Genomic DNA, 17,594 nt, shown 5'->3' with positions numbered 1-17,594 from the left:
CAAACATAACACATTCACGTGTTGATTTAATAATTCATGAATAACAACTTTGGCAGTTTGGGAGTTCGCCTTGTAATCGGAAGTTTGCTGGTTCGAGCCCCGGCTTGGACAGTCTCGGTCGTTGTGTCCTTGGGCAAGACACTTCACCCGTTGCCTACTGGTGGTGGTCAGAGGGCCCGGTGGCGCCAGTGTCCGGCAGCCTCGCCTCTGTCAGTGCTCCCCAGGGTGGCTGTGGCTACTATGTAGCTTGCCATCACCAGTGTGTGAATGTGTGTGTGAATGGGTGGATGACTGGATGTGTAAAGCGCTTTGGGGTCCTTAGGGACTAGTAAAGCGCTATACAAATACAGGCCATTTACCATTTTACTAAAAAACAACTAGAATTAATTAATTATTAGAACATTTTCATAACAACTGTATGTTCTATTTTTAAAAAGACAAATTCTTAGAGACTTTACAGAAGAATCCACCATCAGCCCAGATACCGTTTTCTTCTCCACAAGTCTCATGGACTCAGGCGCTGCATTTCCCACAGCTACTCCACTCCTCAGTGGCCTCTGGGTCACTTTTGTCTCAATAGACTGCGTTACATGCTTTGAAGGACATGTCATTCTTCTTTGTGCCTTTGCTTCTTCTGGTCTTTTCTTTCTTTTTAGATTTCAGTGCCTTGGTGGAAATGTAGTCTACATGATGGAGGCTTAGCTCTCTTCCTGACAGTCCTGTCATTTTGGCAGGGAACACAGATCACTGAATGTAACACAAGTTGAGGTATGAACAGGTTAAAGACCATCTCTTCCTCAGGAACACATTCAAAGTTGACTGTTATTTCTTCAGATCCTACCGCCTCGGCATCCAAGAATGTAAAGATTAGGGGCACCTCGGATACCACTGCAGGGTGATGAATGGGGCTGATGGATTCTAGGGTCGGCTGGGCAGTGGCTAGTGTTGTCTGAGTTTTGCCTGGTGGTGCTTGTGATGTCTGGGGGTTTGCTGAAAGGGGAAGGGGAAGTAAGTGGAAGGGGTCTCTCGGTTGTTTTACTGGGAGCAAGAGCACTTTCTTGGAGGATGTGTTTGTTTAAGGGGAACATTCCTGTCCCTCTGAACCCTGCCTGTGCATTTTCAACAGTGGCAGCCTTTCTGCATGCTGGGCAGAAAACTGAGAAAAACTCAGACTTTAATAGCTTTTGTGCTGCCTGTCAGATTAGTAGCAAGATGGGTCTGGCGTCATCCTGAGGTAATGACTGAACAAACAACTGACCCCATTCCAAGAAGAGATCAGCATTTATCCTGCTATTAACTAAGACCTGAACAGTAACATTCTCGGGGCAATGTTGGAGCCACTCACATCGTAGTCGTTTCCCTTTGAAGATAATCATGTTTTAACTGAAAACACCTTCCGCGTTGAAGGCTGTTAAGAAAGCAAGTGGTAGTTTCACCTTTCTCACCTGCACAGACCTCCACACATGGTTGCCCAACCACTCCAAGCACCTTGGTTGAGGAGAACTGGTCATGGCTAGTTCATCTTTTCCTGTGTGTGTGTGTGTGCATCTAAGTGTGCATTGCTCACAATGCATACTACATCAAGGCTAAAGCACCCACAAACTTTAGATCTGCACAATTAGAAAGGAGATGTTAAAATGTATCTAGTATATGATTTGACATGTATTGATATATTTACTGTTTTTTTGATAAAAGGAACCATCAAATTTCAATGCAGAAGGAGGCTCATTTAAGCTGAAAAGGGTGACTCAATGTACCACAATTCATTAAGGTAAATTGAGCTGCCCATAAAAAATGTATTTTTATTTAAAAAAAGATAGCTAAAGAAAGAAGATGCTTGCTATCTGGTGGAAACGATCACAAAATGAAGTATTAGCCCGTTTTTTTAATCAATGTATATTTTCTTTCCTTTTTTTAAATCAACCGTATCATTTTCAAGAAAGATTTGTCAACCAGAACACTCACCCCTCAGTTCTTTTCACCAAGCTGGATGTGAAGCATTTCCCCACCCACAACAGCAACTATAGAGCAATCAAATCAATTGTTTTGTTTTGTTAAAGTACAGTTCTGCCAGCAATTTGAAAATTCTTTACGGCCATTGCCTGTAAAAAATTAAAGAGCTAGGAGACTTAAACCTTAAACGGCTCATTTTACCTGATGCCCCAATTTACCTGATGACACCCTATTTGTGCTGAGTACGCAGAACGAAAAAGTGTAACAAAGACAATCAATCAATAAAATTAAAATGAATGAAAAACAATCTTAGACCGAAAAAATATGCGATTTTGAGTATTTTAATGTTTCACATGTCATTATGTACCCATGGATTCTTTTCCCAACCTTTCTTCCTTTGGTAATACAACATTTCAGGTTGTAGCTCGAAATGTCGAATTCGGTAACTAAAAATCATGACGTTTCAACTTATTTTTCCCAGTCTTATTTTTTTTTGCCTAGCAATCTTATTCTAATTCAGTTTTTATTATATTTTACTACGACGACTGTTTTCTACAGTCATTGGTAGAAACTAATCGTCCTGTGACGTCAAACGGCTGCGACTTAACGTGTCACTTCCGCAGTGTGCTGGTGTTTACACACAGGAGAATTAATATTTTTAGAAGATGACGGTCAATAAAGCAGACAATATTAGCAGTATCCCCATCGACGGATTCAGCAATTTAAGAATAACGTCGTTATGGACTTTCTTCATGTCGGTAAGCTCAATTTTGTTTCCCCGATTCCAGCGGAGACTAGCAAACTACGCTTCAGCTATTACAGCTAACAGGAGTCTCTTTCAGTTTAATTCAAGTTTGGCAGCTCCATTAACGGTTGTGTATGTGTGTCTCTGTCTTGGTATGCAGGTGCAGTGGTCCGAGCCCTGGCTTATCGGTCTGCTGGTGTTTCATGCTGTGTGCTTGTTCCTGACTTTGCTCACCTGCAAGTATTACAGAGCTCAGATCTGCCACTTCCTGCTCGTAGGTACGTGTCACAAAACAAACTACACTGTTCAAAAAGAAGAAGGAAACTTGATAATCACGTTAAAAGTCTGTACTGGTATACGCTCTGTAATTTATTAAAAACAACTTTAGACAAGCGTCCATTATGCCATTATTGGTCCATCTTTATCGGTTTTTTTTTTACCCAGATCTATATGTACCCAGCTGTCTTATTATTTTAAATCCCAAACAAGCTTACTGCCTATTGTTAGCTGTAGCATCAGTCTCTCAATTAACATTAACAATGGGAAAATAGAGAATATTTGTATGACATTCATTCCCGTTTAGGCTTTCTTAGGCAAGTAAAATGTGCCTTTGATTTTATTATAATTTGGCGTCAGTAACATATGAGCTGCTTGGCCGAGAAATGTATGGTGTAAGATCAGATAAGTGGATCTCATGTTGTGTAGAAAGATGTCTCAGAATGTTGCTGGTGTTTCCACTCCCTACTTGAAATAATCATGTTAATCATGCAATAATCGATGCAGACATTAAAGCTAGCTGTTACTGTCAAATTAAGCAAGTCTTTGGACCGCTTCTCACCTCCCAAATCTCTCCCATGGCTCCCTTTTTATGGCAACACCAAATGTGCTTGTATGATGTTACTGATTTGCAGTCAGTTTGCATTTCCAGCACCTGCAAGCAATGATAAAGGAGTTGATAAACTCAGTGTTGTATGATTCTGATGAATTGGAAAAATTGGAACCAGCTCTCAAGTTCTCCGTTTCTCAATTTTTATTCCTAGTAAGTGGGAACTAAAACAATCCACTATTTGAGAGCGGAATTCTAAATCACACCAAATATGAAAGTTAAAAATTGAAATCAAAGGTTGATGCAACTTCCTTCATAATGTGCCTGAGTGGTGCTTCTGTGCATCCCTGACCATGCCTGGGCATGCTCCTGATGAGATTGGGAACTGTGCCTTTGGCTCCTGGACAATCTGTAGCATTATCTTACAGTAAATACAACAATTTGTAACATCCAGAGGTTCTCAGTTGTATTGTCTGGGAAACATGAAGGCCATTGAAAGGCATCGTCAAACAGGACAGCAATGACCCCATCCTATATGTGGTACGGCTCATATCATCGGCTGATATTTACATTGATTTTTATACATGTGTTTTCTGTTAATTGTTACTATTGACCTGCCATTAACTCATAAACCTAACTACCTGAATTACTGCTCAATTATTGATGTCATCAAGCACGATTTAAAACCACACATTTACACGGTCGCTAAAAGAGGGAAGGGTATGACTTTCAACATTTTGCTACAGGTCAGACACTTTAACCCGCACATTATTATCAATAATGGGAGCTTTTAATTCTAAGCATTGAAAATAAGATGTAAATGACTTAAAAGGCCTGGTTCTTTGTATCTACCATACAAATGTGTGGATAAAATAGAATAAAGTAGGATGAAAGTAACAGATAAACAGTGAAATTACAATAAGTTCCTGTTTTTTTAAACTATCTCAATTCAATTCAAATCTACGGAGCCCCTCTGATGACATGGCCCAAAAAAAAAAAAAAAATTGTGGCCACAAAATACTACTTCGTGCCCTCGAAATACTTATTTGTGGCCACGAAATACTATTTCAAGGGCACGAAATAGGTATAACGTGCGCACGAAATGCTAATTTGTGGGCACGAATTGGGTATAACGTGGCAACGAATTACGCATTTGTGGCAACAAAATAGATAACATGTGCACATCATATTGATACAATTCCTGGACAGCTGCGTAGAGACATAAGCATAGGAGTAGGCTAAACCTATACACCATGGACAGAGACAGTATGATTGAGTTTTATTTTAGGCTGCGAATGAGCTACAAATGCAAAGCCTGGCAATGCAACGAACCATTATTACGGAGAGACATTTAAACAGGATATTGAGAGCCCAGTTGATTTACGGACGTAAGTACGACCTGGACGCCGGGATAGATTTTATTGTCAACCAACTGCAAGGGCCTGGGAAGGATCACGGTTATCGGTCAAGTGTTTCGTGCCCACAAATTAGCATTTTGTGCGCACGTTATACCTATTTCATGCCCTCGAAACAGTATTTTGTGGTCACAATTTATTTATTTTTTGCACCATGTCATCAGAGGGACTCCGTACAAATCTGCTGATCTGCTTTATAATCACATCACAGTCAGCACAATGAGCTAACAGAACTCTTTCTGTTATTTTACACATTTATTTATTACAGTTTAAGCCCAAAACAGCATTTCTTTCTCAAGTAGAAAAAGTGAAATGCCTTACTAAAATTGCACTTCTCTTTTATATTAAATTATCTCCAAATGTCTTTACACTGACAGAAATAGGAGTTTCACTGGTCTGCCCCACTTACAACCAAAATGGGGTGTATTTGGCCCACAATTCGAAATGAATTTGACATCCCTGATGTATGTGGCATGATGATGATGATAGTATTAGAAACTGTTAACTGCTCTTTATATAGACTGACCTGGATTCATTACAAAATGCACTCATTAGCAGTAGTGCTAACATGTTAAGTAAAGCTTTAAGCACACAAAAAACCTACCAGTGTGTTGCTGAAACACTCTGAGAAGCGTAATTTTTTTCCATGTCAACCTAAAACACGTGAAAGCACCAAAGTCAGAAGAAGACCTCACAGTAGGGAAAATGGGACCATTTGATGCAGAGTAAGAATCCCTGCTGCGCACAAAACCAGCCAAGCAATGATGCAATCAGGAACCAGACTTTCCAACATTTCCAGTGTTTGTTATCTTAACTATCACCGTCTACAAATGCCTCTCAAAACTATGTCTGAAAAATGACATTTTTTGAACACTTTCTCATGGATAAACTGCAGAAACAAACCCCAACCCCTCATTTTTGACCTTGAAATCTCAGAAAACATATTTACTGGCTCATAGTGATGATGTAAAATAGTTACAGTTAAAAAGCGTAATGCTTCTTAACTTTAAGCCTAATTAATACTGATAAATCTCAAAGCTACCAGTTAACGTCATCATTATTAGTAAATCTGCTATACCTTTTACACGTTTTTTTCAGCTGTTTTTAAATGTAAATGACTTGATGTTTACATGTAGTACATGTAGTACCCGGCTTGGACAGTCTCGGTCGTTGTGTCCTTGGGCAAGACACTTCACCCGTTGCCTACTGGTGGTGGTCAGAGGGCCCGGTGGCGCCAGTGTCCGGCAGCCTCGCCTCTGTCAGTGCGCCCCAGGGTGGCTGTGGCTACAATGTAGCTTACCATCACCAGTGTGTGAATGGGTGGATGACTGGATATGTAAAGCGCTTTGGGGTCCTTAGGGACTAGTAAAAGTGCTATATAAATACAGGCCATTTACCATTTATTTACCATTTACATGTGTAACCTGTGACTGATATCCCCTCTCTTTACAGTTGGCCTGGTTTATAGTGCTGAATATCTAAATGAGCTGGCTGCCAGAAACTGGAGGTAACACCATTGATCACCCATATTTTCTTTTACTACTGTTGCGCTAAATATTACAGGCGATATGTCAAAGCCAAGAAAATGTTCTTAAGCTTCACTGTTTCTTGCAGGTCCTTTTCAAACTTCCAGTACTTTGATTCCAAGGGCATGTTCATATCTTTGGTTTTCTCGATTCCTCTTCTTCTTAATGCTGTCATCATCGTGGTATGTTTGGCACTTGTTCTCGGCATATATGATTTTTTTTTTTTTAAAGAAAAAAAAAAATCAAACTCTCCCTCTACAATATACTTTGACAGATGGTGTGGGTGTACAGGACCTTTTCCACTATGACTGAGCTGAAGACCCTTCAGCTGAAGAGAAAGGCCCGCAGAGAGAAGAGAGAGAAGAATGACTGATCCGTCTCTGCATGTCCATAAATGGGCTTCATTTGGAGGAATTTGGACACTCGGATTTGCTAATCCCGAATTTTGGAAATGGAAAGTCAGTTCCATCGTATGACTTAAAAAGGATTTTTTCATTGATGTCGGTTAATTTGAGGAATGGGTGTCTTTTTTGTTTTTTGGCTGTGACTGTTAAAAACCTGTGTACACTATGACATTTCTGAAGACCAAGGACACTTAGTGTTTTGTATTTAACGTGTGAAAGCATGTTAAAATGCACCCCCTCCCCTCAAAAAGACTATCGTTTTAATTGTCCAGGTGTCTGTTACCCTAAATGTTCATTTTGCTCATTTTTTGATTATCAATATATCAGTCATTTGCATCACTAGTTGCATGAAACTTGGCCAGGGTGTGTTTTTTAGGATTATTTTTAAAATTTAATGATCCCCTCTATAGTGTGGTGTGTAGCAGTGGTTCTCAAACTTTTCACAATGAGTACCACCTCATAAAATAAATGGCTCTTGAAGTACCACCCTTATGACCAACATTAAAGTACAGTAGTATAGGCCACATACAGTTTACACAGACAATTTTATTTCTTATATAAATGCTATTTATTTTAACTGTCATAAACAGGATGTGACAAGTGATAATAATAATAACAACTGTACTACATTAAAACATTCACAGCAGGTGGGATATCAAATCTTTAACTAATGACCTGATTGAAACCTGCTTCCGGGTCCAAACTACTCTGCATTTATTAAAGCTGTTGTGTTTTTAACATGTTGTAACACTTTGTATCTTGTTCTATTTAATCTGAACAAGCCCCTAAATAATTCAATGATCACTGTTGGCCTCTCACGGTTTTTATCATCACTATTCATTTTAAAGCTCAGTTTTTAAAACCTTACGATGTAACTACAACCCAGCCCATGCAGCAGTATATTAATGACTAACCTTATATTGCAGTTCTTCTCCTGACTGAAGTTCTGTCTGTTTAGCATGCGATTACATGGAAAATACACCGCTCTCAAGGCGCTGCTGCTGCGGTGCTACTCCCTTTACGGCCTGGGTGATGGTACCGCTCTCGAGCTCATGGAGAGCACACTCCTTGTTAGGAACAGATGAGAGCGGATTTCTCACGTCTTTCTCCGACAGCAGCAGGGAGCTGGTCTCACCAACTCCCTGCTGCTGGCCGCAAAGGGTTACCACTCACCCGCAGAAAAAGCAGATTGAATTCTCCTGACTACCAGGAGCTTCAGCATTCAGACAATAGTTCCCGACTCACCAGCAGCATCTCCCACGCCCCCACTGATTCTCCCAGGGGCCTCATCGATGGAGGCTAGGATCAGGGCACCGTGGAAAAGGGCTGTGTTTTTATCATCAGTGTGACTCGTGTCGCCTTTGCATACCTCCACAATGGTATATCATTTAATCTTAAGAAAGAAATTGGAGTATTAATGCCTTTCCCACCAGAAGAGCCCAAGCACCACAAGTGGTACGTGTACCACAGTTTGAGAAAGACTGGTGTATAGAAAAGGATATTGGCATATATGCCAACACTGTTTGCTCTCGTACCTTTTTTGTTCCCATTGAGTTCTATTATAATCATATATTTCAAATATACTGTGATCCTGACATGTTATAATGCTTTTCCCTTGAATACCTAATGGCATGAAAAATAGGTTTAGGATGAAATGAGCACTCTCATCACCGGATGTAGGCAAAACTCCAATGTGCAATAATTAATTAATTAATTACATGTGTCGTAAATATTTATGTAATTAATTATTTCCGATTTTAACTAATCATTGCCACATTTAATTAATTATTTAATGATGTATTTAATTAATTCATTATGGCAGTCCTGGCGTTTCATAGGAGTCAACTGTGCCAAAATGAATTAATTATATAATTATTTAAATGTGGCAATAATTAATTAAAATGTGGAATAAATAAATAAATAATGTGTCAATAATTAATTAAATATGTCAATGATTAATTAATTACATGTGTCGTAAATATTTATGTAATTGATTATTTCCGATTTTAATTAATTATTGCCACATTTAATTAATTATTTAATGGTGTATTTAATTAATTCATTATGGCAGTCCACAGGTCTAACCCTTTCACTCCTTTGATTTTTTTCCTCATACTTTTTTTTTTGCCTTTTTGTCAAGTCTGTCTTTGTCTTTGCCGTGTTCTCCTTCGTTTTGTACATAACTGTTTTGGGGGCAAATAAAATGCAAGTAGGGATTAAAACTTCAACTTTTGTTGCTACTCGTACCCACAATGCAATGCGCGAAAGTCACGTGGTCTGTCGATCTCCATTGTTCTTGTAAATGCAGTTGGAGAGAGAAAAAAGGACACCGATAGCGATTTTCCTTACTGAGGATTTTGCAACACTGGTCATTTCTGCACGATGAAGCCCACATCGAATTCAGACGAGGATGTTGCTGCAGTCTTGCAGTCTTCCGAAAGCAAAAAAGATAGCACTAGCAATGAAGAAGGGGAGGAATTTCTGCCAGGTAATGAGGAGCCTTGCAGCTCGTCTGAGGAGGAGAAGGAAGATCGAAAAAGTCAGTGGAGATCGAAAAATGGGGAAATCCTGTGGTGTCCCACACACGAGGAGACCCTGCCATATTTTCCTTCTTCCATTTTAACCCCAGGACCAACCCCTTACGCAATTGCTAGGATCAGCAGCCCCGTGAGTGCTTTTGATCTTTTATTTGCGGAGGACCTTATGCAGCTAATCCAGCATTTTACCAACCTGCAGGGGAAGAGGTCGATAAAAGATTGGAAGGACGTAGAAGAGGAGGAGCTGCGGGCTTACATGGGCCTGCTGATCCTGGCTGGTCTGTACAGGTCTCAACATGAATCTACAATAAGCCTGTGGGATGGGGTGACAGGACGTGTTTTTTTTTCTGCTACAATGGCACAAAAAAGATTCCAGCAAATTAATCAGGCCCTAAGATTTGACGATCGTCTTTCCCGTTCAGGTGGCAGGGAGAATAAATTGGGTCCTATAAAGGATTTATGGAGCAAGTGGAGTAGCCGCCTGCCCAAATTTTTTAATCCAGGGAGGGACATATGTGTGGATGAGCAGCTGGTCCCTTTTAGGGGCCGCTGTTCATTCAAACAATATATGCGCCTCAAACCTGCAAAATATGGGCTAAAGATCTGGGCCCTATGCGATGTGAAGACCGCCTATGCCTGGAGGCTGCAGTTGTACACTGGGAGGTCTGAATCAGCAAAGAGGCAGGTTAGTCAAGGAATGCAGGTGGTGCTTGATTTGACAGACGGACTGAAGGGCCACACAGTAACAATGGACAATTTTTTTACATCATTTCCTCTTGCAGAGGAATTGAGGAAAAGGAAGATGGCCCTGGTGGGCACTCTGAGGATTAACAAACCTGAGCTGCCCCCACAGCTGCTGAACATTCAACACAGAGAGTTAATGTCCTCTGTCTTTGCTTTTAGTCACAACGCTGCTTTGGTATCCTACGTGCCAAAGAAATCAAGAAATGTTCTCCTGTTGAGCACAAAGCACCGTGAGCCACAAGTCGAAAGCTCTGGCAAGAAAAAGCCCCAGATCATCCTGGACTATAACAAGTGCAAAGGGGCTGTGGATCATCTAGATCAGGTAAGCACAATTATACATCAATTATTTGCCAAATTATTTACTGTTACTCGTTGTTATAACTCTGAGAGTCCCATCAGTTATCTGATAACATAAATGTGATGATGATAGTTTGGATAGTTACAGTGGAGGTTGTATAAATCTATTCATGTCATCTGATCATTTCTCTTTATTTTGCAGGTTTGTGGCAACTACTCCTGCCGTCGGAGGACACGTAGGTGGCCCATGTGTCTGCTGTATCACATGCTTGATGTAAGCTGCTACAACGCTTTTGTCCTCTTCACTGCTGTGGACACAGAGTGGAACAGAGGAAAGGGACATGTCCGGCGTCTGTACATAGACCAGGTTGGCAGAGCCCTTATCACCCCGACCATGATGAAGAGAAACTACCTGCCTAGAACACCGTTCGCACTCAGCCTGGTCTTACAAGCCCAAGGCAAAGAGCAGCAGAAGCAGGTGAAAGAGGAAGAGCAGCAGGAAGAGGAGGAAGAGCAGCAGGAGGAGGAGTGGGAGTCGCCTTCCAAAAAGCGGATGCAGTGCGCATCGTGCAAACAGCGCAAAAGGGTCATAAACAACTGCAGCAGATGTGGTGCCCCTGTCTGCAAAATCCATTTGAAAACACTTTGTGCTTTATGTTATAAAAAGTAAATTACATCTTTGTTCAGTTTGTTGTTGAGTTTGTTCAGCTCAGTTCAGTTTGTTTTTGCAAAAAAGTGTCATTGATCCAAAAATAATAATGCATCTAAATCAATGTTGTTATCAATTACTGACCTATTACTGTAATAACCTCATCCCAAATATTTTGTTTTGCAACCAATTTTTGGAAAATATTGCAGATTATGTTTTTTTCCAATAAAAAAACAGGGGCCTATATGACAATAATGGTATAGAAATATACAAATATTAATAAAAAAGAATAAAAAACATTATACCTATGGTTAGGTCTAAGGTTGCTGAAAAGATTTGATGTTAATAAAGTGGGGGGGGAAATTTATATATGACATTGTTATAACACATTTGTGAACGGGATCATGTGGGGTCCCGAGGGCAAAAGTTATCTTTTTTTTTTTTAAACTCTCATTGCTCCAAAAATAATAATGCATCCAAATCAATGTTGTCAATTATTGACCTATTCAAGACTGCAATTACCTCATGCCAAATATTCTATTTTGCAACTAATTTTTTGAAAAATATTGCAGATTATAGGTTTTTCCAGTTAAAAAACAGGGGTCTTTATGACAATAAGGGCATAGAAATATACAAATATTAATTAAAAAAAAAAACTAATGAAAAACTGTATACCTATGGTTAGGTCTGAAGTTGTTGAAAAGATTTGATGTGAAAAAATTAATTCATTTATGATATTGCTATATCACCTGTTGCCTTGGGACCTTTCGGGGTCCCGAGGTTAAACTGTCTTTTAAAATTTTAAAGGTACTACAAGGGTTAAATTTAAGTCTTAATAAATTCCGTGTTCTTGCAGCTTTGTATCCCCAGATTGGTTCAACTTATCTGACATGTCAGTAGCTGTGGGAGGTTGGAGGGTCTCTGAAGTTCTATGAATTGTCAGTAGGGCCTCAGAGGGTGGAAACTGTGCAGGACACACTGTGTAATCAGATGTGCCAGTCCCCCAGTGCACAACAGGTTTCTTGCAAGCTTCAACTCTCCACACCTCTCGATCGTGCCAGGACTCTGCAGGACTTCAAAAAGCTCTGAGCACTGGCTCTTTTTCCTCAAGGGATGGGAAAGGCATAAATAGATGTGAATAATATTCACATTGTAGTTTCCTCTCTTTGCAAACAAAGTAACTGTACAAAGTTTTATTGTTTATTATTCCCACCTAGGAGCAAATGTAGCCCCCATTGCCACGAAGGAAGCTCAGGTTGAATCCTCAGCATTCGATGTGCCTGTATTGATGGATAAAGGTCAAATAGATTTAACATGTTTGCTGTTTTGTAGCATGAAAAATACAAAATTGTAAAAAAGGCAGAAACAACTAAAAAGTTTATGTGCAGGTTGGTGGTTTCAGTAAGTCTCTGGGAACGATGGTGCACCACTAGAAGGCAGTATTAGCTAAAATGACATGAGATGTGCAGCTGTCCATACTCGAGAGAATCATTCCTCTGTCCACACTACATTTTTATTCTTTTTTTTTTATCTCTGCAAAGATTTGACAGGGTGTTTATCTTGGCTACAATGTTGTTTTAAATTTTATTTATATCACTCATTTGTTTTTCCGGGCGGATGAATCTTAATATATAGATTGGCGTGCTTTGCCTACATTCATCTGTCAGCATCTATTAAGTTTTGGCAGTGAGCAGTTGGATCCATGGAAGTTATCTAAAAAGATGGGAAGGAAGAGGAACGGTGGTGTTGCACTGATAAAAGGTGGTGTTGTGAGTGTATGGGTGTGCACACGTGAATCGAGATTGATCAAGACTCCGTCCCTTGTGCTGAAGGCTCCTCCAGAACAGCTGGTGAAACATTACAAGTTTCTCTGTGAAAGCAGGTGTTAAACTCACGTATGTATCGCCTGTGAGACTGCTTATCACAAGACTGTGTTACTACATTTTGAGGTACACCACAACTGATGCAACCATCTCATCTTATCCAGACACATGAGTCACATACAACTGATTAAACATTAAGTACCCTCCCTAGTTTCAGAAGGCCTTTTTCTTCTGCAGCAGAAGGCTAGAGTGAATGCTTTCCCTTGTTTAAATCTGGCTTCAGTTGGTGCGAATTTTGATGCCAAATTCACCAGTTAATGAATCTCACATATGGCTGCTTTCTTTTTGTCGTGTAGAACCGTATATTGCACAACATCCAGTCAGCTGCAGTCCTGCGAGTAAAAACACTTTGGATAAAAGAAGAAACATGCATTAGAAGGAGATCTGAGGAGATTGTGCAGTGCACTGTAGGTCATGCAAGTTATTGGACATCGATGCTGATGAACTGCATGGTTAATATCAGTTTTGATGAATGACTTGTATTCTCCGCGGGTAATTAATCATGAAAATCTATGATTAAAGACAGGGAATACACACAAAAATCCCTGATTTCTATTGCAGATGAACATCGTGCCTTTGTCAAAGGTGCCCGCTAGCCAAAGACACATTGACCCTTGATAACCTTTTTATTGAATATTGTAGAATGTTCTGTACATTGTACACTGATGGATGTAAATTAAGACAAACAACTGGTACAATGTCTACCAAATGTAATGAGCCGTTTATAAGGAAAATGTTGAATATAGTGAGTTAAAAACAGTATAGACACTTTAATAAACAGTTTGGGATTACTGCCGGGAAAATGACATATCAAAGATGAATCATGTATATGGATTATGGCATTAGGGCTGATGCTGAAGCTCGCGCAGGATTTGAGGAATCAAAACTTTATGGCGAGAGCGTTGAAACATGAGTTATTCTAAATAGACTGATCAGCCACAACAGTAAAACTGCTGACAGGTGATGTGAATGTCACTGATCCCCTTGTTACTATGCAAAGTTCTGCTAGGAAAACTTGAGTCCTGCATTTATGTGAATGTACTGTGCTGTGCAAAAATCTTAAGCAATCCCTCTTTTCATTATTTTTGCCTGGAAAATGGCAAATAAATGCAACAACTTATTGTTGCAACTTATAAGTGAACAACTTATAAGTGAATAAACAGCATATATGGCGAAAATAAAGCCTGAAGATACTAATGAGGTTGCAATTTATTGACCACCTTTATTTTGAAATGTTCTTAGTCTTCAGAAATGGTTCTCCGGGCTATTTGAAGGACTTTCTAAGGTCTTCTTTGGATGTTTGCCACCTTATATGTTGTTCTCAGTCAAGATGATCAGTCAGGTTGCCAGTCAGACATCTTTCATATGATGCTTTATGTGGGATCAAACTCTGATGGTACCTTTCTGAATTTATAATTCCATCCATTTTGACAAGATCTCTAACACAACTGCCTGAAGTGCAGCCACAAACAATAACAGAGTCTGTGCTGTGTTTTACAGATGGCTGATGGCTCTTACTTTTGTACCTCTCTTCTGACATTCTCCATACATTGAATGATGATTTGAATTAAAAAAAATTTGGATTTATCTGTTCAGTACATTTCTTGTGTAACTTTTCATTCTTTTACTTCCTTAAGTTTGGTTTCTTGACAGCCACCGTTCCACCAAGACCCTTTATGATGAGGCTTCAGTAAACAGTAGATGATCAACTGAAGGGCCAGATGCATTTTGAGTTTTGCCGAATTCCTTCCTGTTTCTTAAGGATGTATCTTTTAGATTTAGATTGTTTTGTATTTTGTTTTGGGGTTTTCTCAGTAGTCATACTTTCTTTGTCTTCTGCTTGTCCAGGTACCTCAAATCTGAAGGACACAGTGCACATTGTGGTGAAATATGCCAATTATCCCGCTAATAGCTCTTTGGGATTCACCTTGTTTGTACACATATACTATTTTTTCCTGGCATCATTATCTTTAACATCATTTTTTGTAGATTTAACTAAAGAAATGGGAACAAATTATGTGTTTTTATGACAGGCTGCAAGTATCTGGAGTATACAGGTATAAAGATTTAAAGTTGGTTCTTTGCTAATTTGTCTTCTGGACACAACACTGGTGTCCCTTGAGTTGATGCTCAAGTGATTGATATGTCACTGTTAAATGAATTAACAAATAAAACATTCATCTGAAAATGGTCAAGTACAACAATGGACTGAAAATGAGTGAAAAACCAGCCAATGTCCAAAGCAAACCTTTGAAAGACCTTCAGAACACCTGGAGAACTATTGCTCAGGACCAATGGAAAAGTTACAACAAATTCTGGCTCCTCAGAGGCAAAATATAATGAACTGAGGGGTGACGCAAGACCTTTTCCACAATAATGTACTCTGTTGTTTACTATCCAACTAAACAATGTTGCAGAAGAAGCTTGTCACACATAGAAACAGCATTCCCTGATGGCAGTGGACTTAGGCAGGAACTTGGGCCTTCTACATTGCAGCAACTCTTCAAACATAATGATCAGTGAAAAGTGTTCAACCCTACTACAAGTTTTCCAGATCCCAATCCACTGCACAGAAGCCATTGTCTCAGCGTCGCACTGTTGACAGAACAATTCAGTGCAACAATGCCTCCATAACCTCCTATTCAAAATAAATGAATGGGCGGTCCTGGCACTTCTCAGCAGCTTCTTTTGTCATGGATAACATGACGGCATGTTTTGAGAGACTGAATACTGCTTCAAAAATAACTCAACAATATGTGCTCGAGACATGTGAGAGTCAAGGGTTAATTTACATTTTTGGGGAGAGGTTCCCGAGGCAGAAAGTTGCAATCGATGCCTCTGAACTAAATTTTAAAGTCCCTCTAAAAGCAAAGAGAATACACTGCACAGCTTGGCACATCGAGAATGAATACAAGTGTGGAAATGATCGGCTTTACTGTCACCATCATTCTTACGTCTACAGAATGAGGTTACATTGCAAGGGTGTGTCTGTGAAGGTTCTCAGTCATCCAGGTCATCGTAGTCAAAGGAGCTTGCAAAGAAAAGCGTCTGGACTTCTTTAAGTTACTTGAAGACGTTTCACCTCTCATCCGAGAAGCTTCTTCAGTTCTAAGGTCAAATAGTGGAGAGTCCCAGATATAGGGCTTTGGAGCGTGATGTCACGGGGGGTGGGCGTGGAAAGGATTTTGGCCCGATCTGCCATTTTGGGGGTCTAGCGCAAGTGAAAAGGGAGCGAAGTCACACACACCAGCCATGGTTCGTATTTGCTGTGTGGTCGGCTGCAATGTTCGATCACACGACCGGCAAGAGAATAAGGTTGAAAATGGTTTATCTTTTCATTCAGCAGCTCGTGTATTGATGTTACCAAACGAAGGCGTCTAGCCTGGATAGCAGCTGTGAGACGAGCTGACGTGCAGTTCTCTTCCATCTCCAAATATCTGTTGGTGCTCCAGACATTTTCATTCCGGTAAGTTCTAAATATGTTCATATCACTCTTTATAGCCTATTAGTTTTATTTTCTATGCGCTCTGAGGTCATAGCAAATTAGAACAAACATCCTACTGAGTGATTTTGCAGAACTACCTTCTATCTATAGAGATGCTAATTATTTGGCATTATTGCAGCAAACCAGCCTATGAAATGGATGAAACATTGTGACTGGGTTCCAGCGCTACACAAGGGACCTGCTGCAAACATACCACCATGCCAATCAGATTACTTCTTCCATGTGAGGGTGAAGAGGGGACCCTTCTGGATAAGATGGTGAAGGTTTGCTGCGTTTTGGTGAACAGTGTGATAATAAAACCAGGGAAGAATGAAACCTGCTCCTGTTAAATATTCTTAAGTCTTGTGCTGTTAAAATTGCTGTATTTTTTCAAAAGATACAGTAAATAATGTTAGTAGTGGGTGATGTCATGTAAACACTCATGATTTTGTGTAAACATTTTGTCATTTGTAAACTATAAATGACATGGATTCTACATTGTAACTGATGTGATGTTCTATAAGGTGGTTTCAATAAAAAAAAAAAAAGAGGCAAAAATTAGTTTGTTTCTTTATTCAACTTTTGAACAGTGGTACTCAGTCAGTATATATTCAGTAAATGCAAATTATTTACACGGCAGTGCACTACAGGCATAAATCTAGACCCCTAGATAAAACATTATGGGTCATTCCCACAACCCACAGCTTTACTGTGTTCCAGCAAAGTATCCAATAGCAGTGACAACTCCTCCAAAGTAGCAGGTGGGATTTTTCTGTTTTGAGGACAGCTCCTTTTACCTGTCACTACAGATGGTCTGTTTAGGTTTTGATCAAGAGCCTTTTTTTGGGCAGCTGAAGAGGAGAAGTCTATCTTATGGCCAACCTCTGGCTGTATCTTGGTCATATTACCCAGCAAAACCCAGTATGCAGGTTCATCTGTAACAGTCCTTGTGCCACGGATCAACACTGTTGCTTCTACATTAAACAGAAGAGCAGCGACATGGCTGCAGGTCTCTGCGACTCCGGCCTTACAGGTGCAGTGGGCGGCTTCAACCTTCCCTGTGATGCTCACAGTGACCCATGGCTGCAATGCTGGTTCATTCAGTCTTTGAGAGTGCAGCACCTGAAACAC

General features: G+C 39.9%; 1 protein-coding gene across 2 annotated transcripts; it reads left to right on the top strand.

Annotated features, from left to right (window-relative positions):
* Positions 1-2,536: 2,536 nt before the first annotated feature.
* Positions 2,537-11,951, top strand: tmem18 (transmembrane protein 18). Of its 2 annotated transcripts, XM_004541769.3 has the most exons (6): positions 2,537-2,711; positions 2,859-2,976; positions 6,392-6,446; positions 6,554-6,647; positions 6,740-10,472; positions 10,650-11,577. In XM_004541769.3, exons 1-5 carry the CDS (start codon positions 2,619-2,621, stop codon positions 6,836-6,838), a joined length of 459 nt encoding a protein of 152 aa, XP_004541826.1. In that variant the 5' UTR covers positions 2,537-2,618; the 3' UTR covers positions 6,839-10,472; positions 10,650-11,577. The 2 variants fall into 2 exon arrangements, with proteins under 2 accessions (XP_004541826.1, XP_076729978.1); XM_076873863.1 differs by lacking the exons at positions 2,537-2,711; positions 2,859-2,976; positions 6,392-6,446; positions 6,554-6,647 and having other exon boundaries at positions 6,835-10,472; positions 10,650-11,951.
* Positions 11,952-17,594: the final 5,643 nt, after the last annotated feature.

Source organism: Maylandia zebra, linkage group LG15, assembly GCF_041146795.1.
Source record: "Maylandia zebra isolate NMK-2024a linkage group LG15, Mzebra_GT3a, whole genome shotgun sequence".
Taxonomy (NCBI): domain Eukaryota; kingdom Metazoa; phylum Chordata; class Actinopteri; order Cichliformes; family Cichlidae; genus Maylandia; species Maylandia zebra.
This window is presented reverse-complemented; position numbering and strand designations above follow the sequence as displayed.